The sequence below is a fragment of the Protopterus annectens genome, chromosome 1.part0, assembly GCF_019279795.1.
Source record: "Protopterus annectens isolate FY-2018-M chromosome 1.part0, PAN1.0, whole genome shotgun sequence".
Taxonomy (NCBI): domain Eukaryota; kingdom Metazoa; phylum Chordata; order Ceratodontiformes; family Protopteridae; genus Protopterus; species Protopterus annectens.
This window is the reverse complement of record NC_056725.1, coordinates 695,530,572-695,553,279: the sequence shown is the minus strand read 5'-3', so window position 1 is coordinate 695,553,279 and position 22,708 is coordinate 695,530,572. Positions and strand designations below refer to the sequence as shown.

Below are 22,708 nucleotides of genomic sequence, written 5' to 3'. Positions count from 1 at the left end.
CTTGGGAATAAGGAGCAGAGGAGGGATTGCGTACACAAACAGGGAGTTCCAGGGGAAGGTCAAGGCATCCACCTTCCACACTAGGAGGTGATACTCCCTGGTACAGAACTTTTGCAGCTGGTGTTTGAGGTGCGAGGCAAAGAGATCCACTTCGGGAGTCCCCCACTCCTGAGTGATTTGCAGAAAGATTTCCCTGTGGAGCTGCCATTCATGGGGTACAGTAAGTTTCTGCTTTGGTGGTCTGCCAGGGTGTTGTTGACCCATGGTAGGTATTGGGCAATTAGGTGTAGACCCATGGCGGTCGCCGTAAGCCAGAGGCTCTTGGCTAACCTGCACAGGGGGTAAGACTGGTTCCCTCCCATTTGTTGATATACCACATTACTGTGGTGTTGTCTGTTTTTATAAGAACCCCTGGCCTGAGATGGGGTTTGAAAGATGTCAGAGCTTTTTGTACTGCCATCATTTCTTTCTGATTGATGTGCAAGTGAAGTTGCTAGGCATCCCAAAGACCTTGGGTGCACCTGCCTGCTAGGTGAGCGCCCAAAGCAATGTCTGAGGCATTGGTGATGATGGTCTGGCCAGAAGGGCAGAGGATGAAGGGAAGACCCGTGTTCCTGGCACAGGCCTCTGCTCACCAGAGAAACTCGGCCTTTATACATGGGCTCAGAGGGAGAGAGGTCTCTAGGGACAGAGTGCTGGCAAAAAAGGTTCTTTAAATACCACTGAAGTTTTCTCGTGTAGCCTGGCCAGAGGAATGAGAAGGATGCAAGATGCCATGTATCAAAGGGGTTGCAGGAACTTCCTCACAATGAAGTGACTTCTGGAAGCCAGCTGGGTAAAGTAGAGAGGCAGGAAGCTCTGCTTTTCTGGGGATAGGAAGGCCATTTGGGATGTTGTGTCTAGCACAGCTCCAAAGAAAATGATCTTCCTGGTGGGGTTTTTCTTTCATTTCTTCTTGTTGATGGTGAACCCTAGGGAAGTTGGGAGTGATTTGACAAAGAGAAGGTCATGGAGCAGCTTTTCTTTGCACTCTGCCTGAATGAGGCAGTCGTTCAGGTAAGGATAACTCTGTATATTTCTCTGTCTGCAGAATGCTATGGCTGGGGCCAAGCATTTGGTGAATACTCTGGGAGCAGTAGATAAGCCAAAGGGCAGCCTAGAGAACTGAAGTGTTGTGAGCCTGCTCTGAAGCGCAGGAATTTCCTGCATGACTCCCTGATGGGGATGTGGAGGTAGGCATCGTTTAGGTCTAGGGTCACTAGCCAAGCATTTTTTGTTAGCACAGGCAGCTGCTGCACAGTTAGCATTTTGAATCTGGGGACCACCAGAGAAGTGTTCAGAATGGACAGATCCAGGATGAGGCGCCAAGTGCCCTCTTTTCTGGGAACAAGGAATAGTCTGGAATAAAAGCCTTTGCCTGTTTGATTTGAGGGGACAAGTTCTACTGCCCCCTGGGATATGAGAGTTTGGACCTGTTTCAATGCCTCTGCCCACTGATTTGGGGGCAAGTCTAGGTACCCTCTTGGAATTGGGAGCTCACAGAAAGAGAATTTGTATCCCTGAAAAATCATCTTTAAGACCATTGATCCTTTGTTACAGAAAGCCAATTGTGTTTGAAGAGGGAGAGCCTTCCTCCTAGTTTTTGATGAGTAAAAGGAGGGCAGAGGGAGGAGGGTGAGTCATTGTGAGTGTTTGCCATAGAAGGTTGACTTAGAACTCCCTGCCTTAGAGACAGAAGTGGTCCACTGTTTGCTTCCCTGCTGGCCCTGGGATAGGGGCCTGGATGGTCTGTCCCTGCGGGGCTTACCTTGGCCCTGTCTGCTAGATGCAGAGAACACCTACTGCTTAGAGGGAAAGTTACCGCTGAATCTGGGAGGTTGAACCTGAAAGAAATATTTTACTGTTTGCATAGATTTTGCTTCATCTTCCATCTTTTTAAGCACCTATTCTGCCTTTTCCCCAAACAAGCGCTCCTCATCTAGGGGTGCATCAATAAGTTTAGACTTGACATGATCAGGGAGCGGTTGTTCCTTCAGCCATGCATGTCTAATAATAACAGATCCTGTCACTGCTGCCCTGCTAGAGGCTTCTAGGGTGTCATATCCACATTGTAATGAGTGTTTGGCCACTTGACAAGCAGAGTGCAGTAAATCTGTTAACTCTTTTGAATTGGCACAGTCAGGAAAGGTAACAATCTTCTGTTTTAATAGTTACAAAGTGTGCTGTTGATATTTTAACATACAGAACTGACAACTGAGTGCTCTGATAGCTAAGGTTGCAGAGGTGTATACTTTTTTACCCCTTCTGTACAGAGCTCTGGAGTCCTTGTCAGAAGGAAGAGGATTCTTGGCAGAGCTAGTCTTAGCTCCTTTAGGTCCCTCAGTTATGACCTCAGGGTTTGCAGCAGGACTTCTGTACAGGTATTTGTGAGAATCCGGTACTCTGTAGTACCTGTCAGGTTTACTGGGAGCAGGAGGAAGGGCATCAGGGGCTAAGCTGGACTCATGGAAAACACCATCCACCAATTCTAAAATAGGGGAGGATGACCAGGGGTCTGTGCTGGGGCAGGAACAGAAACTCTTTTAAGTCTTTTCTTAAACTGGAAATGTTCCTTGAGGGAGTGAAGGGTTTCCCCAAAGGAAAGGTCCTCTGGCGGGGAGGCAGAAGGGATGGATTCCTCTGCATCTGAATCCTCATAAGCAGTTAAGGGATGCTGTTCCTCTTCAAAAACTGAATAGTCAGATTCCTCAGAATCCTGTTCTGTCATAAATTCTGGAGAAGGGTGCCTTTTCCTTTTAGAAGTTGTGGCCTGACTACCCCGGATAAGGGAGAAGAGATCCTATGCCATTTTAAGCATTTGTGCTTGGGGTGGTGGAGCAGTAGCAAGATTGTGACTAGAAGCAGATTTCCTAGGAATGGCCTGGCTTCTAGGTCAGAGAGAATCAGTCTGAGAGAAATGGTAGTTGGATGCGAAGACGTTGTTTTTTTGTCTAGATTCGGTAGTGCAAAAGGCCTCCTTGGAAACCAGTGCCTGCATCGCAGCTCCGGACCCAACCGAGGCAGAGACAGCCAAAGGCTCAGGAGACGAAGAAGATTTCTGCGGCATACCAGACTCAGAAAGGGTCTCAGTAGAGGCCTGCATAGATATCGAATTGGGCATCAGGGGCTGCGAAAGCACCTCACTGAATTCCAGAGAACTGACGATCTGCTTAGCGGTAGCATCGTTGGAAGGCTTAGCCTTGTGTGGTCTTGTCTCTCTCTACGTTTTTTCAGAATGTCCACACAGTGTTGGTTGACGGACGTCATATCGGAATGCGAAGACGGAACACGAAAATAACTGTCTACAAAAAGAGCTTGACAGTGAATGGTTCTCGCATTAAAGAGGTCACAGAACCAGCAACGAGGGACGTCGTGGACTGGGCCTAAACAAGTGACGCAGTAAGAATTGAAGTCTCAGTGTGGGATCTGCTTTCCACAGGTGAGACAATTGTTAACTTTTTCGGACATCGGTTAGTGCAAGAAAAAATTATTCCCAATGGGCTACTTAGCTTTAGACGTTTTCAGCTGAAATTCAACTTCTGGTAGCGACCGATCGGCCGGCATTCGTGTGAACTGCTTCTGCTACTGGCTCCACGGCAAGAAAGACTGATGTAATGACATCGGCTGCCTTGCTTTATAGCACTGACGACCTAACATCAGACTACAGGTGATGGCAGCTGACACAAAAAAACACTGACTCTGGTATTCAGGCCGGCCGAGGGCTACCACAGTAGGGATAACCCCATTCCACAGGTGATGACTGCAACAGTGAAACACGAAGAACATCTACTGTTGCCTGGGCCAGAAGGGAGTCACCACAGTGATCTTGGAGTATTCCTTCTGCATCTTCAGAAGTATCCCGGATATCAGTGGAAAGGGTGGAAAAGCATATAGGAACATTCCTGTCAAAGGAAAGGAAATGGCATCTGTCTTCCGCGCCTTCTTGCATGGAGTCCTGGAGCAGAGAAGAGGCAAAGATCTACTTGAGAAACTTCCCACAGATTGATCAAATCCTAGAAGACCCACTGATCTTCTTTTCATTCATCAAGATCTACCTTTGTTCTGCTCAGCCTATCAGCCACACAATTTCACTCTTATGGGATGCAAGATGCCTGTAGGTGACTGTGCTAGGAATCTATATCTCAAGCTAACATGACTATCTGTAGATGGGGTAACACCTGGTTCCACCTTCCTTGCTGATGTACCTCATGACTGTGGCATTGTTTGTAACAACTTGAAAAAGTCCAGGAAACCAATGATGATTCAGAGAGTTTTGTGCCTTCATCAGAGTAAGGATCTCTTTTACACTTATGATACTTTTATCTGCCCTTGGTGTCCCATACACCTTGCAATGTTATCCCTCCTGAAACTGCTCCCCAAACACAATCCAAGTCATCTGTGGTGACTGACTGCTTTGGAGCACGGAAGGGGAGGGGGAAATCTGGATTTTGGGAAATTTGCTGTCTCCACCAAGAGATTTCTCCTCTGACAAACCCCATAACCAGGATTTGGAAAGACAAAGGATGTTAATGTTGGGACCAAAGACGTCAGATACCATTGTATCTTTTTCATATGGAGTCTTACCAGGGGTGTCATGAGAATCATAGATGCCATGAGACACAAAATCCTGAGGTACTCCCTTGCAGTGACTAACTCTGAATGGAAAACCCTGGAAACAGATCTAGATATAGATTAATTTTCCCTGTAGAAGAAAAACTCTTTGAACATCACCACAATAGTCAGGAAATCCTTCTATGTGGCATCTCATCACAAAAGGTTTCTCATCTAGGAAAAAAGAGGTCATTGTTCTCCTCTACTCATCAGTCATTAGACCCATTATAGAGTACAATGCCCCTTTTGGTATGTAACTCGCAAGACATCTACAACAATTGGAAAAGCTGCAGAAATACCTCACAAAGAGGATTACTGGCCTCAAACAGGTGCCCTAAGCAGACCGTCTCAAAAAACTACAGCTTTACTCCATCGCATATCGCCTACTCAGAGGTGATCTCTGCCTAACATACAAAGCTATATCAAACCCAGAGCTGTTGGACATGCTCCACTTAAAGAAATCCCAATCCCTCCAAGCTACATGCTCTAGGGACCTAAACCTTGTCACCACAATAAACAGAACATGCTGGAGGGATAGATTCCTGTCCCAGAGACTTCCCATACTATGGAACAAACTACCTATCTATATCAAACAAAGCTCCTCATTAGGACTCTTCAAGAAAAATCGTGATGACTGGATGGGAAATAGGAAATTCACCCCGGGGATCACCTCTGTGGCTCTGCTCGACAGGGGCACAGGAAAATAATTTTCTTGGGTGGCGAAAGCCAGGGTAACTTTTTTTGCTAGGCTTATATAGGCCCTAGGGCCAATAGCCTAGTACCTACCTATGAACCTACCTTTGAACCGAGGTGCCTATCAGACACCCCAAGAACACAATCAAGTTTAAAGGTATCAACAAAGACTTTTGAATGTTCTCTTGAGTGAGAAATCTTTTACACCAACTGAGATTCCAAGTGACAGACTGCTGACACTTTGAAAAAGACTCTGCCAAGTTAAGCAAGTCGTGTAAATATCAAAAAAATGTGGGTACCCTGTAGCCTGCAATGAGCTATAACTGGACCTAGACATTTCGTGAACACTTTTGGTGTGGTTGACAGTCCAAACAATAAGGCAGAAAACTGATAATGGGATCCAGACACAGAAAACCTTCAGTAATGCCTGAAATCTAAATGAATAGGGATGAACCTTAAATGAGGAAGAAGGGGTAACAGGTTGTGAAGTGACAACATTTTTAACTTGGCACTATCACAACCTGATTCAGGAAAGTAACATCCAGAAAGTACAGTTTTGTACCTACCATAAATGTAGATGTTTGAGTGTATTCACTGCTGCAGTCATTACACTTGGGTTATCCTGCCGTCAGGCAGTCCCGCAGTCGGCCAGAGTTCCAAAGTCTTGGTCCGGCGTCGGTTGCTGTCGCTTCTTCCCTGACGTCAGTGCACCAGGGGTATATAAGATGCAGCTGACGCCATTTTCTTCAGTTTTTCTTGCCCCAGATGTCAGGCGCCCCCAAATAGGTAGGCAATACATATTGCTAATAAAACATACATAAAAAGTAAAACCAAAACCTTCAGTTACCAGCAAATACACCACATAGGTAGTATAGGGTAGAAAGGTATAGATAAGTACCAGCTAAGAAAGAGGGGATGTAGGGAGGGTAACCTGGACTGCAGCAGTGAATACACTCGAACATCTACATTTATGGTAGGTACAAAACTGTACTATGTTTATCGTGTTTCACTGCTGCAGTCATTACACTTGGGTTGAATTCCAAAGCTGAGGTAGGGTGGCTGGTTCTATAGAGGACTTGGGGTGGCTATGAGGCCCTGCAGCACTGCAGCGGCAAAGCCAGCTCTGGATTTAGAATAAAGAGGCAAGTGATAATGTTTGGTAAAGGTGTGCGCTGAACTCCAAGTTACAGCTTCTAGGATATCTTTGGTAGGTACTCCTCTAAGGTAGGCAGTTGAAGTGGCTGTTGCCCTGGTGGAATGTGGCCTAATGTTGCTAGGTACAGTTTTCCCATGCTGTGTGTAGCAGAAACAGATACAGTGTCCTATCCACTTTGAAATGGTCTGCTTTGAAATAGCCTTTCCCTGTGATCCTGCAGCATATGCTACAAACAATTGCTCAGTTTTCCTGAAAGCTTTTGTTTTGACCAAGTAGAAACATAGCTGTCTGTGTATGTCCAATGAATGCAGAAGTCTCTCCCCTTTATTCTGGGGATTTGGATAAAAAGTTGGCAAGTGAATAGTTTGGTTAAGAGCCGCACTGGAGACCACCTTTGGCATAAATGAAGGGTTTGTTCTTAAAGAAACCCTGTCTTGGTGAAAAATGATGAAAGGCTCCACTGCCATCAGTGCCTGTAACTCTGAGACTCTTCATGCTGAGGTTATTGTCAGAAGCAGAGCAGTTTTCCATGACACATATTTTAATTCTGCTGAATTGGCTGGCTCAAAAGGAGGTAAAGTTAGTTTTTCCAAGACAAAAGTGAGGTCCCAAGTTGGTGTTGGTGCTCTCTGGGGCGGTCTTATGTTTTTAGTCCCTCTGAGGTACTGTTTTAGCAATGAATGAGAGAAAATAGGAGGATCTGTGTTGTAATGAGCCGAGATGGCAGAGGCGTGGATCTTAATGGATGAAAAGGATAGGCCTTTGTCCAGCATCTCAGTTAAGTATTGTAATATCTGAGGAATATTTGGGACAAGAGGGTCAAAGCTTTGAGCCTGGTTGCAGGCACAGAATCTCTTCCACTTTTCTGAATAGGATTTCCTGGTGCTAGGCCTCCTGGCCTCCAAAATGACATCCATAACAGCTTTAGAGGGAGGTGTTGTCTGCTTGACTAAGGAATCTGCCATGCAGCCAGGTTTAAGGTTTTGAGCTGGCTGTGCAGGATCTGATTGTTTTGTTGAGTCAGAAGATGCGGAATTTGAGGTAAAATCCATGGTGGGCCTTGAGTTAAGTTCTTTAAGATTGGGTACCAGTGCTGGCATGGCCAGTCTGGGGGAATCAGGATCATGTTTGGCTTTTCTTGTCTGGCTTTTAGGAGTACCTTTGAAAGGAGAGGCAGTGATGGGAAGGCATAAACTTTTAGGTTTTTCCAGCTGAACGAGAGAGCATACATTTTCCATGCTTGTGTGTGGTGAGTCCTTGTGCAGAAATTCTGTAGTTGGCAATTCATTGGGGAGGCAAAAAGATCTATGTCTGGGCTCCCCCATTTTTGTGTTATCATGTTGAATACTTGTGGATTTAATTTCCACTCGTGAGAATCCATGATGTTTCTGCTTAAGTTGTCTGCCAGAGTGTTTATCTTTCCTGGCAGGAATTGTGCTTGCAGATGAACTTGATAGGTTAGATCTGTGTTCCACAAGGTCATGGCTTGCCTGCAGAGGGGATAAGAATGAGTGCCCCCTTGCTTGTTTATGTACCACATAACTGTGGTGTTGTCTGTCTTTAGTAATAGTTGTCCTGGATGCAGAAGGTACTTGAAAGCTGTTAGGGCATTTTGTACAGCTAGCATCGCTTTTTGATTGATGTGAAAATGCATTTGGTCTGTGGCCCACTTGCCCTGAATACATTTTCCTGCCATGTGTGCTCCCCAGGCGTAATCCGAAGCATCTGTTGTTAGTGTCTGCCTGGCTGTGGATAGAGTGAAAGGCTGTCCCTTGTTGAGGTGACATGCCTGTGCCCACCATCAAAACTCCTGTTGTAGGCAGGGAATAAGTGGAATTACTGCTTCCAAACTGTGACAGTATTGAGTCCAAACACTTTTTAGGTACCATTGTAATTTCCTCATATGCAGTCTGGCATATGGTATTAGTAGTATGCAGGATGCCATGAACCTCAAGGTCTGCAGAATTTTTCTTGCAGGGAGTTGGGTTTTTGTTGCCATCAATTGAAAGTACTGAGTCAGTTGCCTTTGCTTGTCTGGCGTGAGATAAGCCATCTGGGCCATTGTATTTAAGCTGGCACCCAGGAATATTATCTCTTGTGAGGGCACTAGTTTTGACTTCTTTTCATTTACTGTGTACCCTAGGCAAATTAGCAATCTTTTTACAAACGCCAGATGCTGTAGAAGAATGTCCTTGCTCTCTGCTTGAATAAGGCAGTCGTCCAAGTATGGGTATATTTGAATTCCTTTTTGTCTGCAAAATGCAATTACTGGTGTCATGCATTTTGTGAAGACCCTGGGCGCAGTAGATAAGCCAAAGGGCAGTGCAGAGAATTGGTAATGCATTGAACCAGCTATGAATCTGAGGTATCTTCTGCAATTTTGTCTGATAGGGACATGCAGGTATGCCTCTTTGAGGTCCAAAGTAACAAGCCAAGCCTTCTTGCCCAGCAAGGGAAGAAGTTGCTGAAGAGTCAACATTTTATATTTCAGAACATCCAGGTAAGTATTTAGAGTAGAAAGGTCCAGTATGGGTCTCCAGGCTTTGTCCTTTCTGGGGACCAGAAAAAGTCGAGTAAAATCCTTGTCCTTGTTCCTGTTGTGGCACTTTTTGAATAGCTCTCATGTCCATGAGGGCTGTAATTTGTTTTTGTGCCTCTGCCCATTGATTTGGTGGCAGGTCTGGCATTCCTTTTAGCCTTGGTAGAGTGTGAAAGTGGAACCTGCAACCTTGAGACACAATATTCAGAACCCATTTGTCTTGGGTGATTGTATGTCAATTTTGTGAAAAAAGTGCTAGTTTTCCCCCTAAGGGAGCTTCCAAAAGGTAAGTGCTTGGCATTTGAAGGGGGAAGTCATTGGGACTGTTTCCTATAAGGTTGTGACTTGTCTTCCCCTCCTTTTGGGGTTGAAGCACCCCACTGTCGTGGTCTGTAAGAGCCTTGGGGCTGAGATCTGCCTCTTGGGCGTCTGTATCTGCCTCTTTGTGGTCTGTCTGACACTGGAAAGGACCAATTTTTGGAGGGCCAATTTCTGCTAAATCGAGGTGGCTGTACCTGTAAGAAATCCTTCACTGTTTGCATAGATTTTGCCTTATCCTCCATTTTCTTTAATACCTCTTCTGCCTTAACACCAAATAAAATATCCTGCTGTAAAGGTAAGTTGTGAAGGTCTGAAAACACCCTCAGAAGCCGATGCCTGCTCAGCGGCTCCAGACCCATCTGAAGGGTTAGTTTCCATAGGCTCAGTACCTTGAGTTTCCAGAGGTCTAGACATCTCCACGTGGGAGTCGGAGGCGGCCTGTGGCTCTGAGGTAGTGGGTGTCAGGGGCTGCAAAAGCGCCTCACTGAGAACCGGCGACTGGCCTAGAAGAGGCTTCATCATCAGTTTTGGGCCTCGGATGCCTGTCCTTATCCTTGTCTTTGCGTTTTTTGTGTATTCCGGTCGTCGGTTGTTACGACGGCATTGTATAATTGAACCTTCGGCCAAAGTAATGGCGAGCAAAATCAAACCGACGTTTAATAGTGCGTTTGTTAAATCTAGCACAAAACCGACAATTAAGGACGTCGTAGTCTGGGCCTAGGCATGGAATACAGTAAGAATGAAAATCCTTATGAGGTATTTGCTTCCTACAAGAAATACAATTATTAACTTTTACTGACATCGGTCTGAAGCAAGAAAAAGTTTCCCCAACGGGGTACTTAGCTTTATTGAAGACTTCGGTTCTGAAATTCGAATTGAAAATCTCAGGAGTCAGCCGACCGGCACTTGCAAACTGCTTTTGCTTCGGGCACCGCGCGGCAAGAAAGACTGAAGAAAATGGCGTCGGCTGCATCTTATATACCCCTGGCGCACTGATGTCAGAGAAGAAGCGACAGCAACCGACGCCGGACCAAGACTTTGGAACTCTGGCCGACTGCGGGACCGCCTGACGGCAGGATAACCCAAGTGTAATGCCTGCAGCAGTGAAACACGATGAACATCTGGTCTACATACATTTTCCTTCTTTGGCACCAAAAACATCCTTGACTAAAAACCTTTCCCAAACTGGGAAGGAGGTTGTAATAATGGTTACCTTATATACACAAGGTGCATGGTTTGATTCTTACATGGGGTAATTGGCTAGGCTTAAAAATGGCCCACAAGGGCAGTTAGCCTAGTACTAATCTATGATTCAGGAGAAACTGGGTCTATCACTCCTCAAGACACCATATGAAGGACAGAGAAAACAGAAGAGTCTGGTCTGGTGGAAGAGGAATCACACCTTGAAAAGGAGGAATTTCGTCTAACTGCCATGTGTAACCTTGATGAATGATCTTCAGAACCCATTTGCTTGAGGGTATCTGTTGCCAAAGAAAGAAGTATAGATTCAGAGCTTCTGGAAGGGATAAGGGACTGCCTGGGTGGGAGGGGGGACAAAATCCTTTAAACAGTCATCCAGACTTGTTGGACTGTACTTTGTTTGTGGGGGATTCCGGTATTCTTTTTGGAATTCCCTTACCATTTTTTATTTAAATGTCTGTTTATCAGCATTTTGCTGAGACTGTTTATTTTGTTTCTTGCCAAAACTGGATGAGGGGTTAGAGAATCCCATATAAAATTTGGAAAGAGAGGGTTGAAAAATCTTGAGATTCCCTGAATTGGCTTACCCTACTCATCACACTTTGCAATGAGTTCTGCAGCGGGGGGACCAAAAAATAAATCTTTATCCAAAGAAGAACTTAAAATATAATTTTCCACATAATCTGAGAGGTTCTGAGAACACAGCCAGGCAAACTACTTCAAAACAGTAGCAGTGGCCATGGCCCACGAAGAAGGATCAAGAGTCATACACAAACTTCAAACAATGAGTTGTAACCTGTAAAATGGAAGCAATTAAACCATTTAAAGCAGATTTTCCCTCCCAAAAAGACATTACACACAAAACATTCCTAAGACTATCACAAATACTCAGAATAAACTTAACCATTTGACCCTGAAAATCTAAGCTGCAGAAGCACACACTCTCTTCCTCGTACATATTTTTTATTCGCCCATCCTTGCCAGAAAGTGTAGGACTGGAATTAACTAAATGTTTCGCAACATTAACTAAAGATATAGCTGATTGTTAGGTTTGGGATGAGTACATAAAAACTGAGAGATCAAGGAATTTTATACTATCTGCTTTTTTAGGGGCAGCAGGCTTGACGGTCAGGAAAAATACAGGCAGTGACACACACATCCTCCAAAGCTGACAGCACTGGGTGGATGGGTTAAGGTTATGGAAATTCCATCTATAAAAATTCACAGCATTTTCGGAGGCACTGAGATACCTCGGTGTTCTCCCACTTAAAACACTGAATCATCCTGGAAAGTCTCAGAGAAAGTGAATCATACCCTGTGCTCTCCTTGGAGTCTGAATCTGAAATCTGACAAGATAAGCCTACATCTCTTCCTTCATCTTTTTGTCCAGATTCAAAATCTTGAATCTCTTCAAGAAAAGTGACGTCCCTCTTTCCTTGACTAGAAACCACCTTATAAGAAGGGTTAATAGCCTGAATTAAACCCCAAACCAAATTTAGTAAAATACTCCTGTCTCAAGAAATTTGAGGAGAAGAAGATACATGTTTAGTTTTCTGTTTCTTTTTGACAGGAAAAATTGGGACAACAGTACTTTTAATGGCAGCAGAGGTTTCCCCAGGGATGGGCACAGCATTCTCTCTCTAACAGGGAAGCCTTCCCTGTTCCTTCTCCCACCATCAACAAGAGCTGCTTTCCCTTGCCCATTCTGGGTATCACAACAGCCACAGAGTATGTGGCTAACTCCCAGTCTACAGTGGCTGTAGATGCTACAACAGAGGACTCCGGAGTAAAAGATGAACTGTCTGAGGAACCAGCTTTGGCCGCAGCAGTGTTGTCCTACTGCAGCTGAGGCAAAATGCTAGTCTGCCGTGGTAGCAAAGACTGTTTGGTCAACTTTTTCTTTTTGTGGCTGGAAGGACAGACTGTGGAACCAGTAGTTTGTTCCATGGTCAAGCCAAAAATGGTGCCTCTTTCCTGGGGAAAACAAGCAACTTAAGCGGGTAAAATTTTAAAGTTGTTAAAAGTCACTTTTTCCTCTCACAAAAACACAGTAAAAAGCACTTTAATACACTTTTTTCAGCCCCCAAAAGTAAAATAAATGCAATTTATTCATAGAAAAATGTTTTTTAATCTTAAACAACTTTTAAACTGACAGGAAAAAAGTGCACTCCCAATTAAAACTACAGTTAGGTCTTGGAATGGTCCATTAAAACACAAACTCTTAGATTAAAAATAACTTTCCTAAGCAAGAAAGTACATTTAATAATTTTTTTATGTGGAAGATTTTCCCCTAAGGAAACTTTCATACCCAGCAAAAGAACAGCACAAGCCAACAGCTGATCCTCAAAAGCCCAAAGAGGAGTGCTCTCATCAACTGCAGGAAAGCTCTAAAGGGTTTGTGCTCAAACCTCTGATTTTAGGCAGCTCAGCACAAGCTGGCAAAAAGTTTGAGCGCGTGGAAGGTGTCCTGAAGCTTTGGAAGCTGTCTGGCTGTTTTATCCTTGGCAGGCGATAACCCATATAGCTAAAGCTACTGCAGCAGTGACCAATATGACAAACATATTCCCTATACTCATCCTATGTTGCCAATATGTGCAAGTCCATTCCACCTGCTCTGAAACAAGTCTATAACTTCAAATCATTCAAAGTGCAACTAAACAAAACATGCTGGAATCCTGACTTTTATCTTGCCTTACTCCAGGATAAGTTTAGTCTCATTCATCAACCCTTACTCTATCTTTGGCCACCTTTCCTCTCTACTTATTTTACTGACAATACTGCCTTTTACTCATTTTTTCATGTGATATTTCAGCATACTGAATGTTTAAAGCTATTTACTATGCATAAATATTTTTACCTGTAATATTTTAAATCATGTTCATTAATGTACTGTAACTGTAAATGTAACTATGTTACACTATTGTATTTTTGCATACATTCTCTATTGTTTTAACTGTTTTACACAATTGTATTTTTGTGACACTTTTCTCCTTGGGCCTCCAATGAAAATGGGTTCTCCCCAATCAACAAATGCAACCTAAATTACAATAAATAAATACTTAACATAAAATACAGAACCACAGAAGCAACACTAATATTTGTCTACCATGGATGAATCACTTTCAGGAAGAAAACTAAGGGTATATAAATCGTCTCAACAGTATCGCTGCAGTAAGAGTTGTTTGTGTTGTACAGTGAATGGATTAAAGCTGGAATGAAAACTCACCGTCTCCCTCTCTCTCTATATATATATATACACACATTGATGTTTTTATATTTGGAATTTAATTTTTACAAAGTCTGCTAGATATGTTTTGCATTTGAATGCCTCACACTTTGGTACATACCAAAAAGATTCAGGTTTATGGTCAGGCTCTAAACAAAACATGCATTAGATATGGTAATCTTTAGCAAATATGCATGTAATAGGCAAATTGTACCTAATCAGTTTAAGGGAACACAAACCTTTATTTCAAGAAAGTTTTTTTTAATTTTTTGGCTTCCCATCAGCTGCCACAAGTGCCTCTCCCTGTTCACTGGGCTTACCAAACCTGCCTTCACCCCCCCCCCCCCAGACTATACCCAACTCATACCTGGGGACAATGGAGATATCAATGACTTTATTTATTATTTTAACTTTATTTTACCAGGATAAATCCAACTGGACACAACATGTCCGTTTCCAGTGGAGTCCAAGGAAGTTAACAGAGTACATACATGGTTTAGATAACAATACAAAACTGGTATACAAGGTAAGAGAAACAAAGAAGTACAAGAACAATTTTGTAAAACAATAAGATACTCAAACACTAAGATACTTTGATGCTTCTCCCAGGATGGGGGGGGGGGGGTGCTACTACTAGTCCATTCTGTATGAACCAAGTACATCCCTAATGTTGGGACATGCAGTGGGCATCACTGCAAAACCTCCTCTCACTCACATCAGTAGGACATCCTACCCACCTTCTGTAGCACCTTCATGACCATCTCCCCAGTCTTCATTAGGTGCATCAGCAGCACTAGTGTGTCATATAGGCTTGTGCCATACACCATGGCACTAGCTATTTCAGATAAAGTTGAGATGACTTTCCTCAATATTTTTCTAAGTTTTCTTTCTACACAGTGGAAAATTTCTGGCACAACAATTAGTAACCAGCAATCTCATATGGCAATTAGCACATGCCAGTTCTAGACTTATATGGGAGTCTTGTGCCAGATACATGCATAAATACCTTCTAAAGGTGAAATCCAGCACCAGCATTCACATGGAGAAATCACATCTTGGAAAATCCAACCAGACAAAGGAAAAACAGAAGAAGGAGAAAAACAAATGTTAGGCTTTCCTGTTATAATTGTCCTCCCCAAACATATGAAGAAGTATTTTTTTTTATGTCCTGCATACTGGATGACTTTCCTCAGAGACTGTAGAATTAATATTAGGGCACATATAGCTTCAAACTGGAACCTTAGTTTGAGAGACAGCCTTATAAGACTATCAGCAAATATATAGAGCTGAGTATATTTTTCTGTATTATTCTGTATTATAGAGCTAAATTGTTGCTTAGATATCTGTTGTCTTACTGCTCAGCAAATATATAGAGATCAGTATATATTTTTTGGCTTTATAATTTGCACATTCCTCACATCTGTGTTGAAACTGTTTTTCCCCACCCCCCCTCCCTGTTCTTGGTTGTAGTTTAAATTTGGTGGCTTTTGCTGTGCCTGCCCCACTGTAGATTTGATCTAGGACACTACCCCAGTCCCATCTCTTTACCACATTCTACCTAATAAACCCTTTCTGCACTTGCTTTTAGTCCTTTTTAATTTAATTACATTTTTTCAAACTGTGTGTGGACTAATATTGCTACATACTCAAGTGTGCCAGCTTGCACTGCATGGGAATTATTTTTACTACTGCCTTTGCTACTTTTCTGGAAAAAAAAATTATCTGCTTAAAAAAAAAAATTATCTGCTTTTACTGTATTTGTGTTTCTTCCTACTTTATTTTGCTTTTGCGTCATCTTAAAAGTACTCAATTGTATTTATTACTGCTTGGTGTAACTCATTCTAAGCCTTTTGATTTAAACACTTGGGCTTCAGACCAGTTGTTTTACATTAAGAGGGATTGTGGTCTGCACTGTAGTGGCAGAACAGGTAGCTTACATCCTTCTAAGTTGGGAACTGCTGATTGAGGGCTCAGTGTCTGTTATTCTAAAAGTGTATTAATTCTGGTTTAAGCACTTGGGCTTTCAGGCCAGTTATTTTACATTAAGAGGGTTCATGGTCTGCACTCTTGTGGGAGGAGAGGTTGGACTCTGGCCTTCTGAGCTGGGAATTTCTGGTTAAAGGCTTATAGTGCATGCATATCTGAACTGCTTCTTACTGAAATTGGTACACATTGTTTGCTGTAGCATAGACTAGATCCAGGCCTGCTGAATCTAGCTTTGTTTGTATAACTTGAGCACTAATCCAGGCATTCTTTATTGCTGTAGCATAGACTAGATCCAGGCCTGCTGAATCTAGCTTTGTTTGTATAACTTGAGCACTAATCCAGGCATTCTTTAAAGTATTCAATTGTATTTATTACTGCTTGGTAGTAACTTGATTAAAGTGTACCTATCAGTCTAAGTCTTTTGGATTAACCACTTGGGCTTCAGACCAGTTGTTTTACATTAGGAAGGTTTGTGGCATGCACTGTGGTGGCAGGACAGGTAGCTTACATCCTTCTAAGTTGGGAACTGCTGATTGAGAGCTCATTGTCTGTTATTCTAAAAGTGTATTAGTTCTGGTTTTAGCACTTGGGCTTCAGGCCAGTTATTTTACATTAAGAAGGTTCGTGGTCTGCACTCTTGTGGGAGGAGAGGCTGGACTCTGCCCTTCTGAGCTGGGAATTTCTGGTTAAAGGTTTATAGTGCCTGCATATTTGAACTGTTTCTTACTGAAATTTGTACACCTTGTTTGCTGTAGCATAGACTAGATCCAGGCCTGCTGAATCTAGCTTTGTTTGTATGCTTGTTGTTTGTTTGCTTATTTCCCTGGAACGCTAATTCCACCGAAAACGCGGCCTTTCAGCGTTTCTGTGGATCCCTAGTGATATCTGCATTGCTTACTGTACTTATTTCCTTGTTTCACTTGAAAGAAAGTTACTGTTTGTCGTTTTTCCATTTAAGTTACCTGTAACACATTGCACTTAAGTTACCTGGCACTTGCTCACTAAGCAATTATATAAGTCAGCACTAAAAAATTAAAAGCACTACACCCTCACAAACTCCCCTTGAGTACCTTGTTCCCCATTGGCCCTTGTTTTCAATTATAAAGGAATTCCCAATACTATTCTAGCATGTCCAAAGGTCAGTTGTCAATCTCCTCTCCGGTCCAGCTGGTGAATCTGGGAATCTTGAGGCAATGTTACAACTGCCTCGTACACAGACAACCCTCTCCTCCTCCCAACAAATTCCAACACATGTGAGAGATGCAACCATATAGCCAAACTGGAGGCTAAGCTCTCTCAACTCAGTACTGGCATAACCAGTCAGGAGGAGAAGGAAACCACACTCACTACAATTCCAGTCTCACATAGACCTACCACGACAGCAAACCAAACACATAATCACACAAAACATACTGGAGGCTCTAAATAAAGATCTGCCTAAGCAGCAGAGACCTCCAAAGCAGACACCCAAGCAACCGCTACCCCAAAACAAAACAAGTGCAACACATATCTCACAAAGCCAGTGTGCCGAACAGTCACAGCCCTTAAGGCTAAACAACATACCTGATACACTTGTAATAGGTGACTCTATCGTCAGGCACACCGACGTCCCGCTCACCAGGCTGAACAAGGAGAAGGTCACGGTGAGCAGCCTGTCGGGTGCTAGGATCCGCCACATAACACAAGCACTCAGGTCACTCCAAGGCAAGTACAAATATGAGTCAGTCATTGTCCATGCTGGTGTGAATGACCTGAGACGTACCTCCCTGGACTACATGAAAAAAGACATAGAGGAGCTCTCTGAGCAAGTAGCCCAGGCCGGTATGATCCTGACCTTGAGTAGCATCTTACCCTCACCAAGAATGATGCCACAATATGAAGACAAGATGATCAATTTCAACAATTGGCTTAAGTATTGGTGTCATTCAAAGGGGATCCAATGCCTGTTAGCCTGGGATGATATGCTCGACAAGCCACGATGCTTCGCCAAGGACGGCTTGCACCTGTCACCCCTGGGCTTTCGGATATTGGCAAAGGCTCTTGCTACCCCCATAGTGCCTTTTTTAGGCAAAGCTCAAAAGACAAACCCACCTCCATAGGTATCACAAGGGATAAGAAACTAAGAGTAATGCTACTCAACGCCAGAAGTCTAAACCTCAAGATGCACACACTCAAAACTCTCATTAGCATGGAGAACATCGATATCTGTGCAGTAACAGAAACCTGGTTCAGGGCTCCCGAGAGCACCCCAGCACTACCAGGTTATACCGCATACCATGCTTTTCGGCCCCAAAACTTGGGCCAAACTACAAAAGGAGGGGGAGTATCAATATTCATCAAAGATACCCACACCTCCAAGTTGGTGGCACAGCACAAAGCATCAGAGACTATCCATGTGCAACTAACAGTGGGTAAAACTGCCTTCCAGTTTATAGCCTGCTACAGACCACCCTCCCAAACCCAGGAACCCCACTCAGCCTTCCTGAGAACACTGGAAAATATGAAGGTCTCTCCAAACACCATTATATTGGGCGACTTCAACTACCCAAACATAGACTGGGAGCATTACTCTAGCTCCAACACCCTAGCCCAAAGGTTCCTAGAATTCATAAACATAAATGCTCTGAGTTTCCCCACCAGAAGTGGCGTCGGTATCTGTAGTAGGAATGGGGGCAGAGGAGCCTGCGACCTCGGGTACTGAAGACACCGGTAATGCATTGTCATCGGTACTCAGGGGCTGCGTAGGTGCCTCGCTGAGTACCGGAGAACCGGTAGTCGGCCTTAGCGTGGTATCAGTAGGTGGTGCGGACCTCGTATGTCGGTCCTTATCTTTGCGTTTTTTGCTCAAAACTGGAGTCGGAGTATCCGACGACATAATATAATTAAATTTTTTGCCAAAAAAAGTGAAGGGCGAACTCCGCCCGACGCTTAATAGTGCGTTTGTTGAATCTAGCACAAAAACGGCAGGCCGAGACGTCGTGGTCTGGGCCTAAGCAAGGTATACAGTAAGAGTGGAAATCCTTATGCGGCATTTGCTTCCCACATGAAATGCAATTATTAACTTTGTCTGACATCGGTCTGAGGCAAGAAAAGTTTCCCCAACGGGGTACTTAGCTTTCAAGAAGACTTCGGCTGAAATACTTTCGTAAATCTCAGGAGCTGGCCGACCGGCACTTGCGAACTGCTTCTGCTTCGGGCACCGCGCAGCAAGAAAGACTGGAGAAAATGGCATCGGCTGCCTCTTTTATACCCCTGCCGCACTGACGTCAGGGAGGAAGCGACGACAACCGACACCGGACCTAGACTTTGGAATTCAGCCAACCGAGGACCCGCCTGACGGTAGGATAACCCATCTGTTATGATTGCAGCTGTATGCACGATGAACATCAACTTGTTAACACTCCCACAAGAGGGTAAAACATACTGGACCTGATCATCACCAACATGGGGACTCTATGCTCCAGACCAGAAGTGTATCCCTCACTGGTAAGATCAGACCATAAACTAATCCAACTGGATATTCACATCCCGACCCCACCCCCTGCCCAGAAAACCACAGTGAAAAACTTCTCTAAAGCAAATTTCACACTCCTCAAAAACGAGGTGGAATCCTTCAAAGCCCCCGGGCCTGTGGAAAATATAGCCCAGACCGCAGAACCCCCCCCCCCCACCAAAAGGGCAAATATCTATCCCAGCAGAGTGCTGCCCCCCTGACATCTCAGATGCTCAGGTAAGAGCCGCCCTCTCCAAAGCAAAAAACACAGCATCAATGGGACCAGACTGTGTCCCAGGCTGCGTCCTACATGAACTCCAAGAAGAGCTAAACCCAAACATAAAACTACTGTTCAATCTCAGCCTTACTACAGGATATGTACCCAAAGAGTGGCGTACAGCAACAGTGGTCCCTCTCCATAAAGGTGGTGCCTCAACGGACCCTGGAAACTATCGCCCCATAAGCCTGACTAGCTTGGTCTGCAAAGCTATGGAAAGGATCATCATGGACCTCATAAATAAAGATATTGGGGACCTACAGTCACTGGATCCTTCCCAGTTAGGCTTTGTTAAGGGCAGATCCTGCCTCTTAAACCTGGTCGACTTCTTTGAAACCGTCACCAAGGCCATTGACGAAGGGAAGGTGGTCCACACAGCCTACCTGGACCTCACAAAAGCCTTCGATACAATACCCCACTTGGGCATTATAGATAAGCTCACCAGCTTAAATATAAACCCCTATGTCACTAGATGGGTTGCAAACTGGCTCAAGGACAGAACCCACATGGTTAGAATTGCTGGAGCCATGTCAGACTCCAAACCAGTTACAAGTGGCGTCCCACAAGGCTCAGTCCTGGGACCTCTCTTGTTCGGTATATATTTCTCGGAGGTACAGGCCAACACGGAAGGACTGTGGCTGACCAAGTTCGCACATGACTGCAAACTGGGCGCCATAATCGACTCTCCAGCCGACACAAGCATCCTCCAAAAGGGCCTCACAGAAACAGACAACTGGTGCCAGAGCCATGGCCTCATGCTAAATGCCAAAAAGTGTATAGTCATCCCCTTTGGCAAAAACAAAGTGCCCACAAATTACCACACAGGTGGTAATCCATTAAATACAGAAGAAGTAATTAGGGACCTGGGGACCCAAGTTGATAGCAATCTCTCATTTGACAACCACGTGGCCAAAGTGGTTAGAAAAACATTTTATATAGCCCACCTAATCATGTAGGGATTCACATCTAGATCAGGGGAGGTCATCGTGCCTCTTTACTTATCCCTCATCAGGCCCATAATCGAGTACAATGCCCCTTTTGGGATGTACCTTACCAAACACCTGCAGCAACTGGAAAGACCCCAAAAGTACCTCACCAAGAGGATCAAAGGGCTCAAACAGATGCCATATGCTGCCCGGTTAAAGAAACTCCAGCTCTACTCAGTGGCATACCACCTGCTCAGAGGCGATCTGTGCCTGACGTATAAAGCCATGTCCAACCCGGAATTAAGGGACATGCTGCACCTCAAAAAATCCAAATCCCATCGAGCTACGCGCTCGAGAGACTTGAACTTCAGCACTGAAATAAATAGGACATGCTGGAGGGACAAATTCATAACCCAGAGGCTCCCTTCACTCTGGAATAAAATCCCAGTCCAGGTTAGGCAGAGTCCCTCATTGACTCTCTTCAAGAGGAATCTTGATGAGTGGATGGGAGATCGTAGGTTTACCCCGGGTATCACTTCTGTGTCACTGTTAGACAGAGGCACAGTATACTAACCTCGAAAAAGGGCATAGCAAAATTAACTTAAAATGGGTGGCGAAAGCCAAACATACTCTGGCTAGGCTTATAAATGCCCTAGGGCAGATAGCCTAGTATGAACCTATGAACCTATAGCCATTCTTTGATACAGCTCAAGATGTGCCTTCCCAATGATTTTCAACAGGTGGCATATGGATAATATGGCACAACACTAAGCATTAGCTAATGATGACCCACACCAGTGAGATCTTTGTAACACTACAGACTGCAAAAGCTAGCCAAAGTATTATGCAGTGAAGTATGCTTAAATGCTAATTCTCAGATACTTAATTCTGTAGTTTAGCAATAGCAAAGTCAGCCACAGCATACATCTCAACTGTCTCTGATTTTCAGGGATATCCCTGATTTTGACTCAAAGTTTACCCCTGTCCCTCTTAATCCCTCCTAAGCCTTGGAGAAAAGGCAGTAAATTACACTTAATAAATGTTGACAATAAATAGAGCTATATACTTTTACTTCAGAAAATGTACATCAATCCAAATTCTGTTTTTCTATCAATGTCTCAAATTAATAATACAAATATTTTAAAAATATCCCTGATTATGCTTGGGTTTGTCTTTATTTCTTTTGAGATTTGTCCCTGACTGCTTGAGAGATATGAGCCACATGTATTTTAACACTAAAAAGTGCAGAAAATATTCCATTACAAAATTCAGTTGTTTTGTTGCTTTTCCCAAAATAAATAAATAAATAAATAAAGAGTATCTGGAAGACAATAGTATTCCAGGCTACCTTATTATCTTTATTAGTTCGCTCATATTCACATGATCCGGTACGAGAAACTTGGTTTTATCCAACACTGGCAGCTGTTTTTCACCCTTGTACCGTTCAATTATTACCTGAAAGATGAACAGAATTACATTAAATAACAGAACACTTGCTAATTCCAAATTCTGCATTGTTTTTTCTATGCCATTTGAAAGACTTGCCCTCCCACGTAGTAAACTTACTGCTGTTGATCACATTAATCAAGGTATCAAATGAACAAATAAAAGTAACTTGCAAGTTGATTAGCTGCCATCATCCCAAAATATTAACGCAGAATAGGCATACCCATGCTTCCAGTGATCACTTGCCTTGTACTTTTCCTGTGCTCCTAATAACCAGTTATCCTTGCAGGGAGCACGCTGGTGGACTGACAACTTTAACTGATTGCCAATCCACCGAACAAAAACAGCCAAAATAACTTTCCCCTGACAGTGGAGTTTTCTTATTTCTCCATTCTTCAGCAACATCTGAGAAGTTAGGCATATATACTATATATGAATATAAATGTTTGGGGGGGGGGGGGCTTGAACCCCTGCTGGAAAAATAACTTACCTCCAAGTTTTTCTGCCATTTTTTTTTCAATGGATCAACACTTGGTCAAAGAGTTGTTGATGTATCAACAACTATCCATCCTTGCAAGACTGAACATGTTTAAATATTAGTTCCACACTTCATTCTACTGATTATATGCACTGATCTATTGGAGTACTACTAGGGCTTTCAGACTGGTCTTAGTAGTTAAGTTGTGTGTGAGAGAGACTGAGTAAGTGAGTGAGTGAGTGAGTGACAGTGAGTGACTGACAGTGTGTGTGTGTGTGTGTGTGTGTGTGTATATATATATATATATATATATATAT

At 43.6% G+C, this 22,708-nt stretch overlaps 1 protein-coding gene across 2 annotated transcripts in view; it reads right to left on the bottom strand.

The window, feature by feature from the left end:
* LOC122794098 (microtubule-associated proteins 1A/1B light chain 3B) overlaps window positions 1–22,708 on the bottom strand; it is a 329,470-nt gene that overhangs the window by 5,581 nt on the left and 301,181 nt on the right. For both annotated transcript variants that reach the window (XM_044062248.1, XM_044062257.1), the window contains exon 3: window positions 21,816–21,922. In XM_044062248.1, coding sequence (XP_043918183.1) covers window positions 21,816–21,922 — 107 coding nt within the window. The remainder of the gene's footprint in view (window positions 1–21,815; window positions 21,923–22,708) is intronic.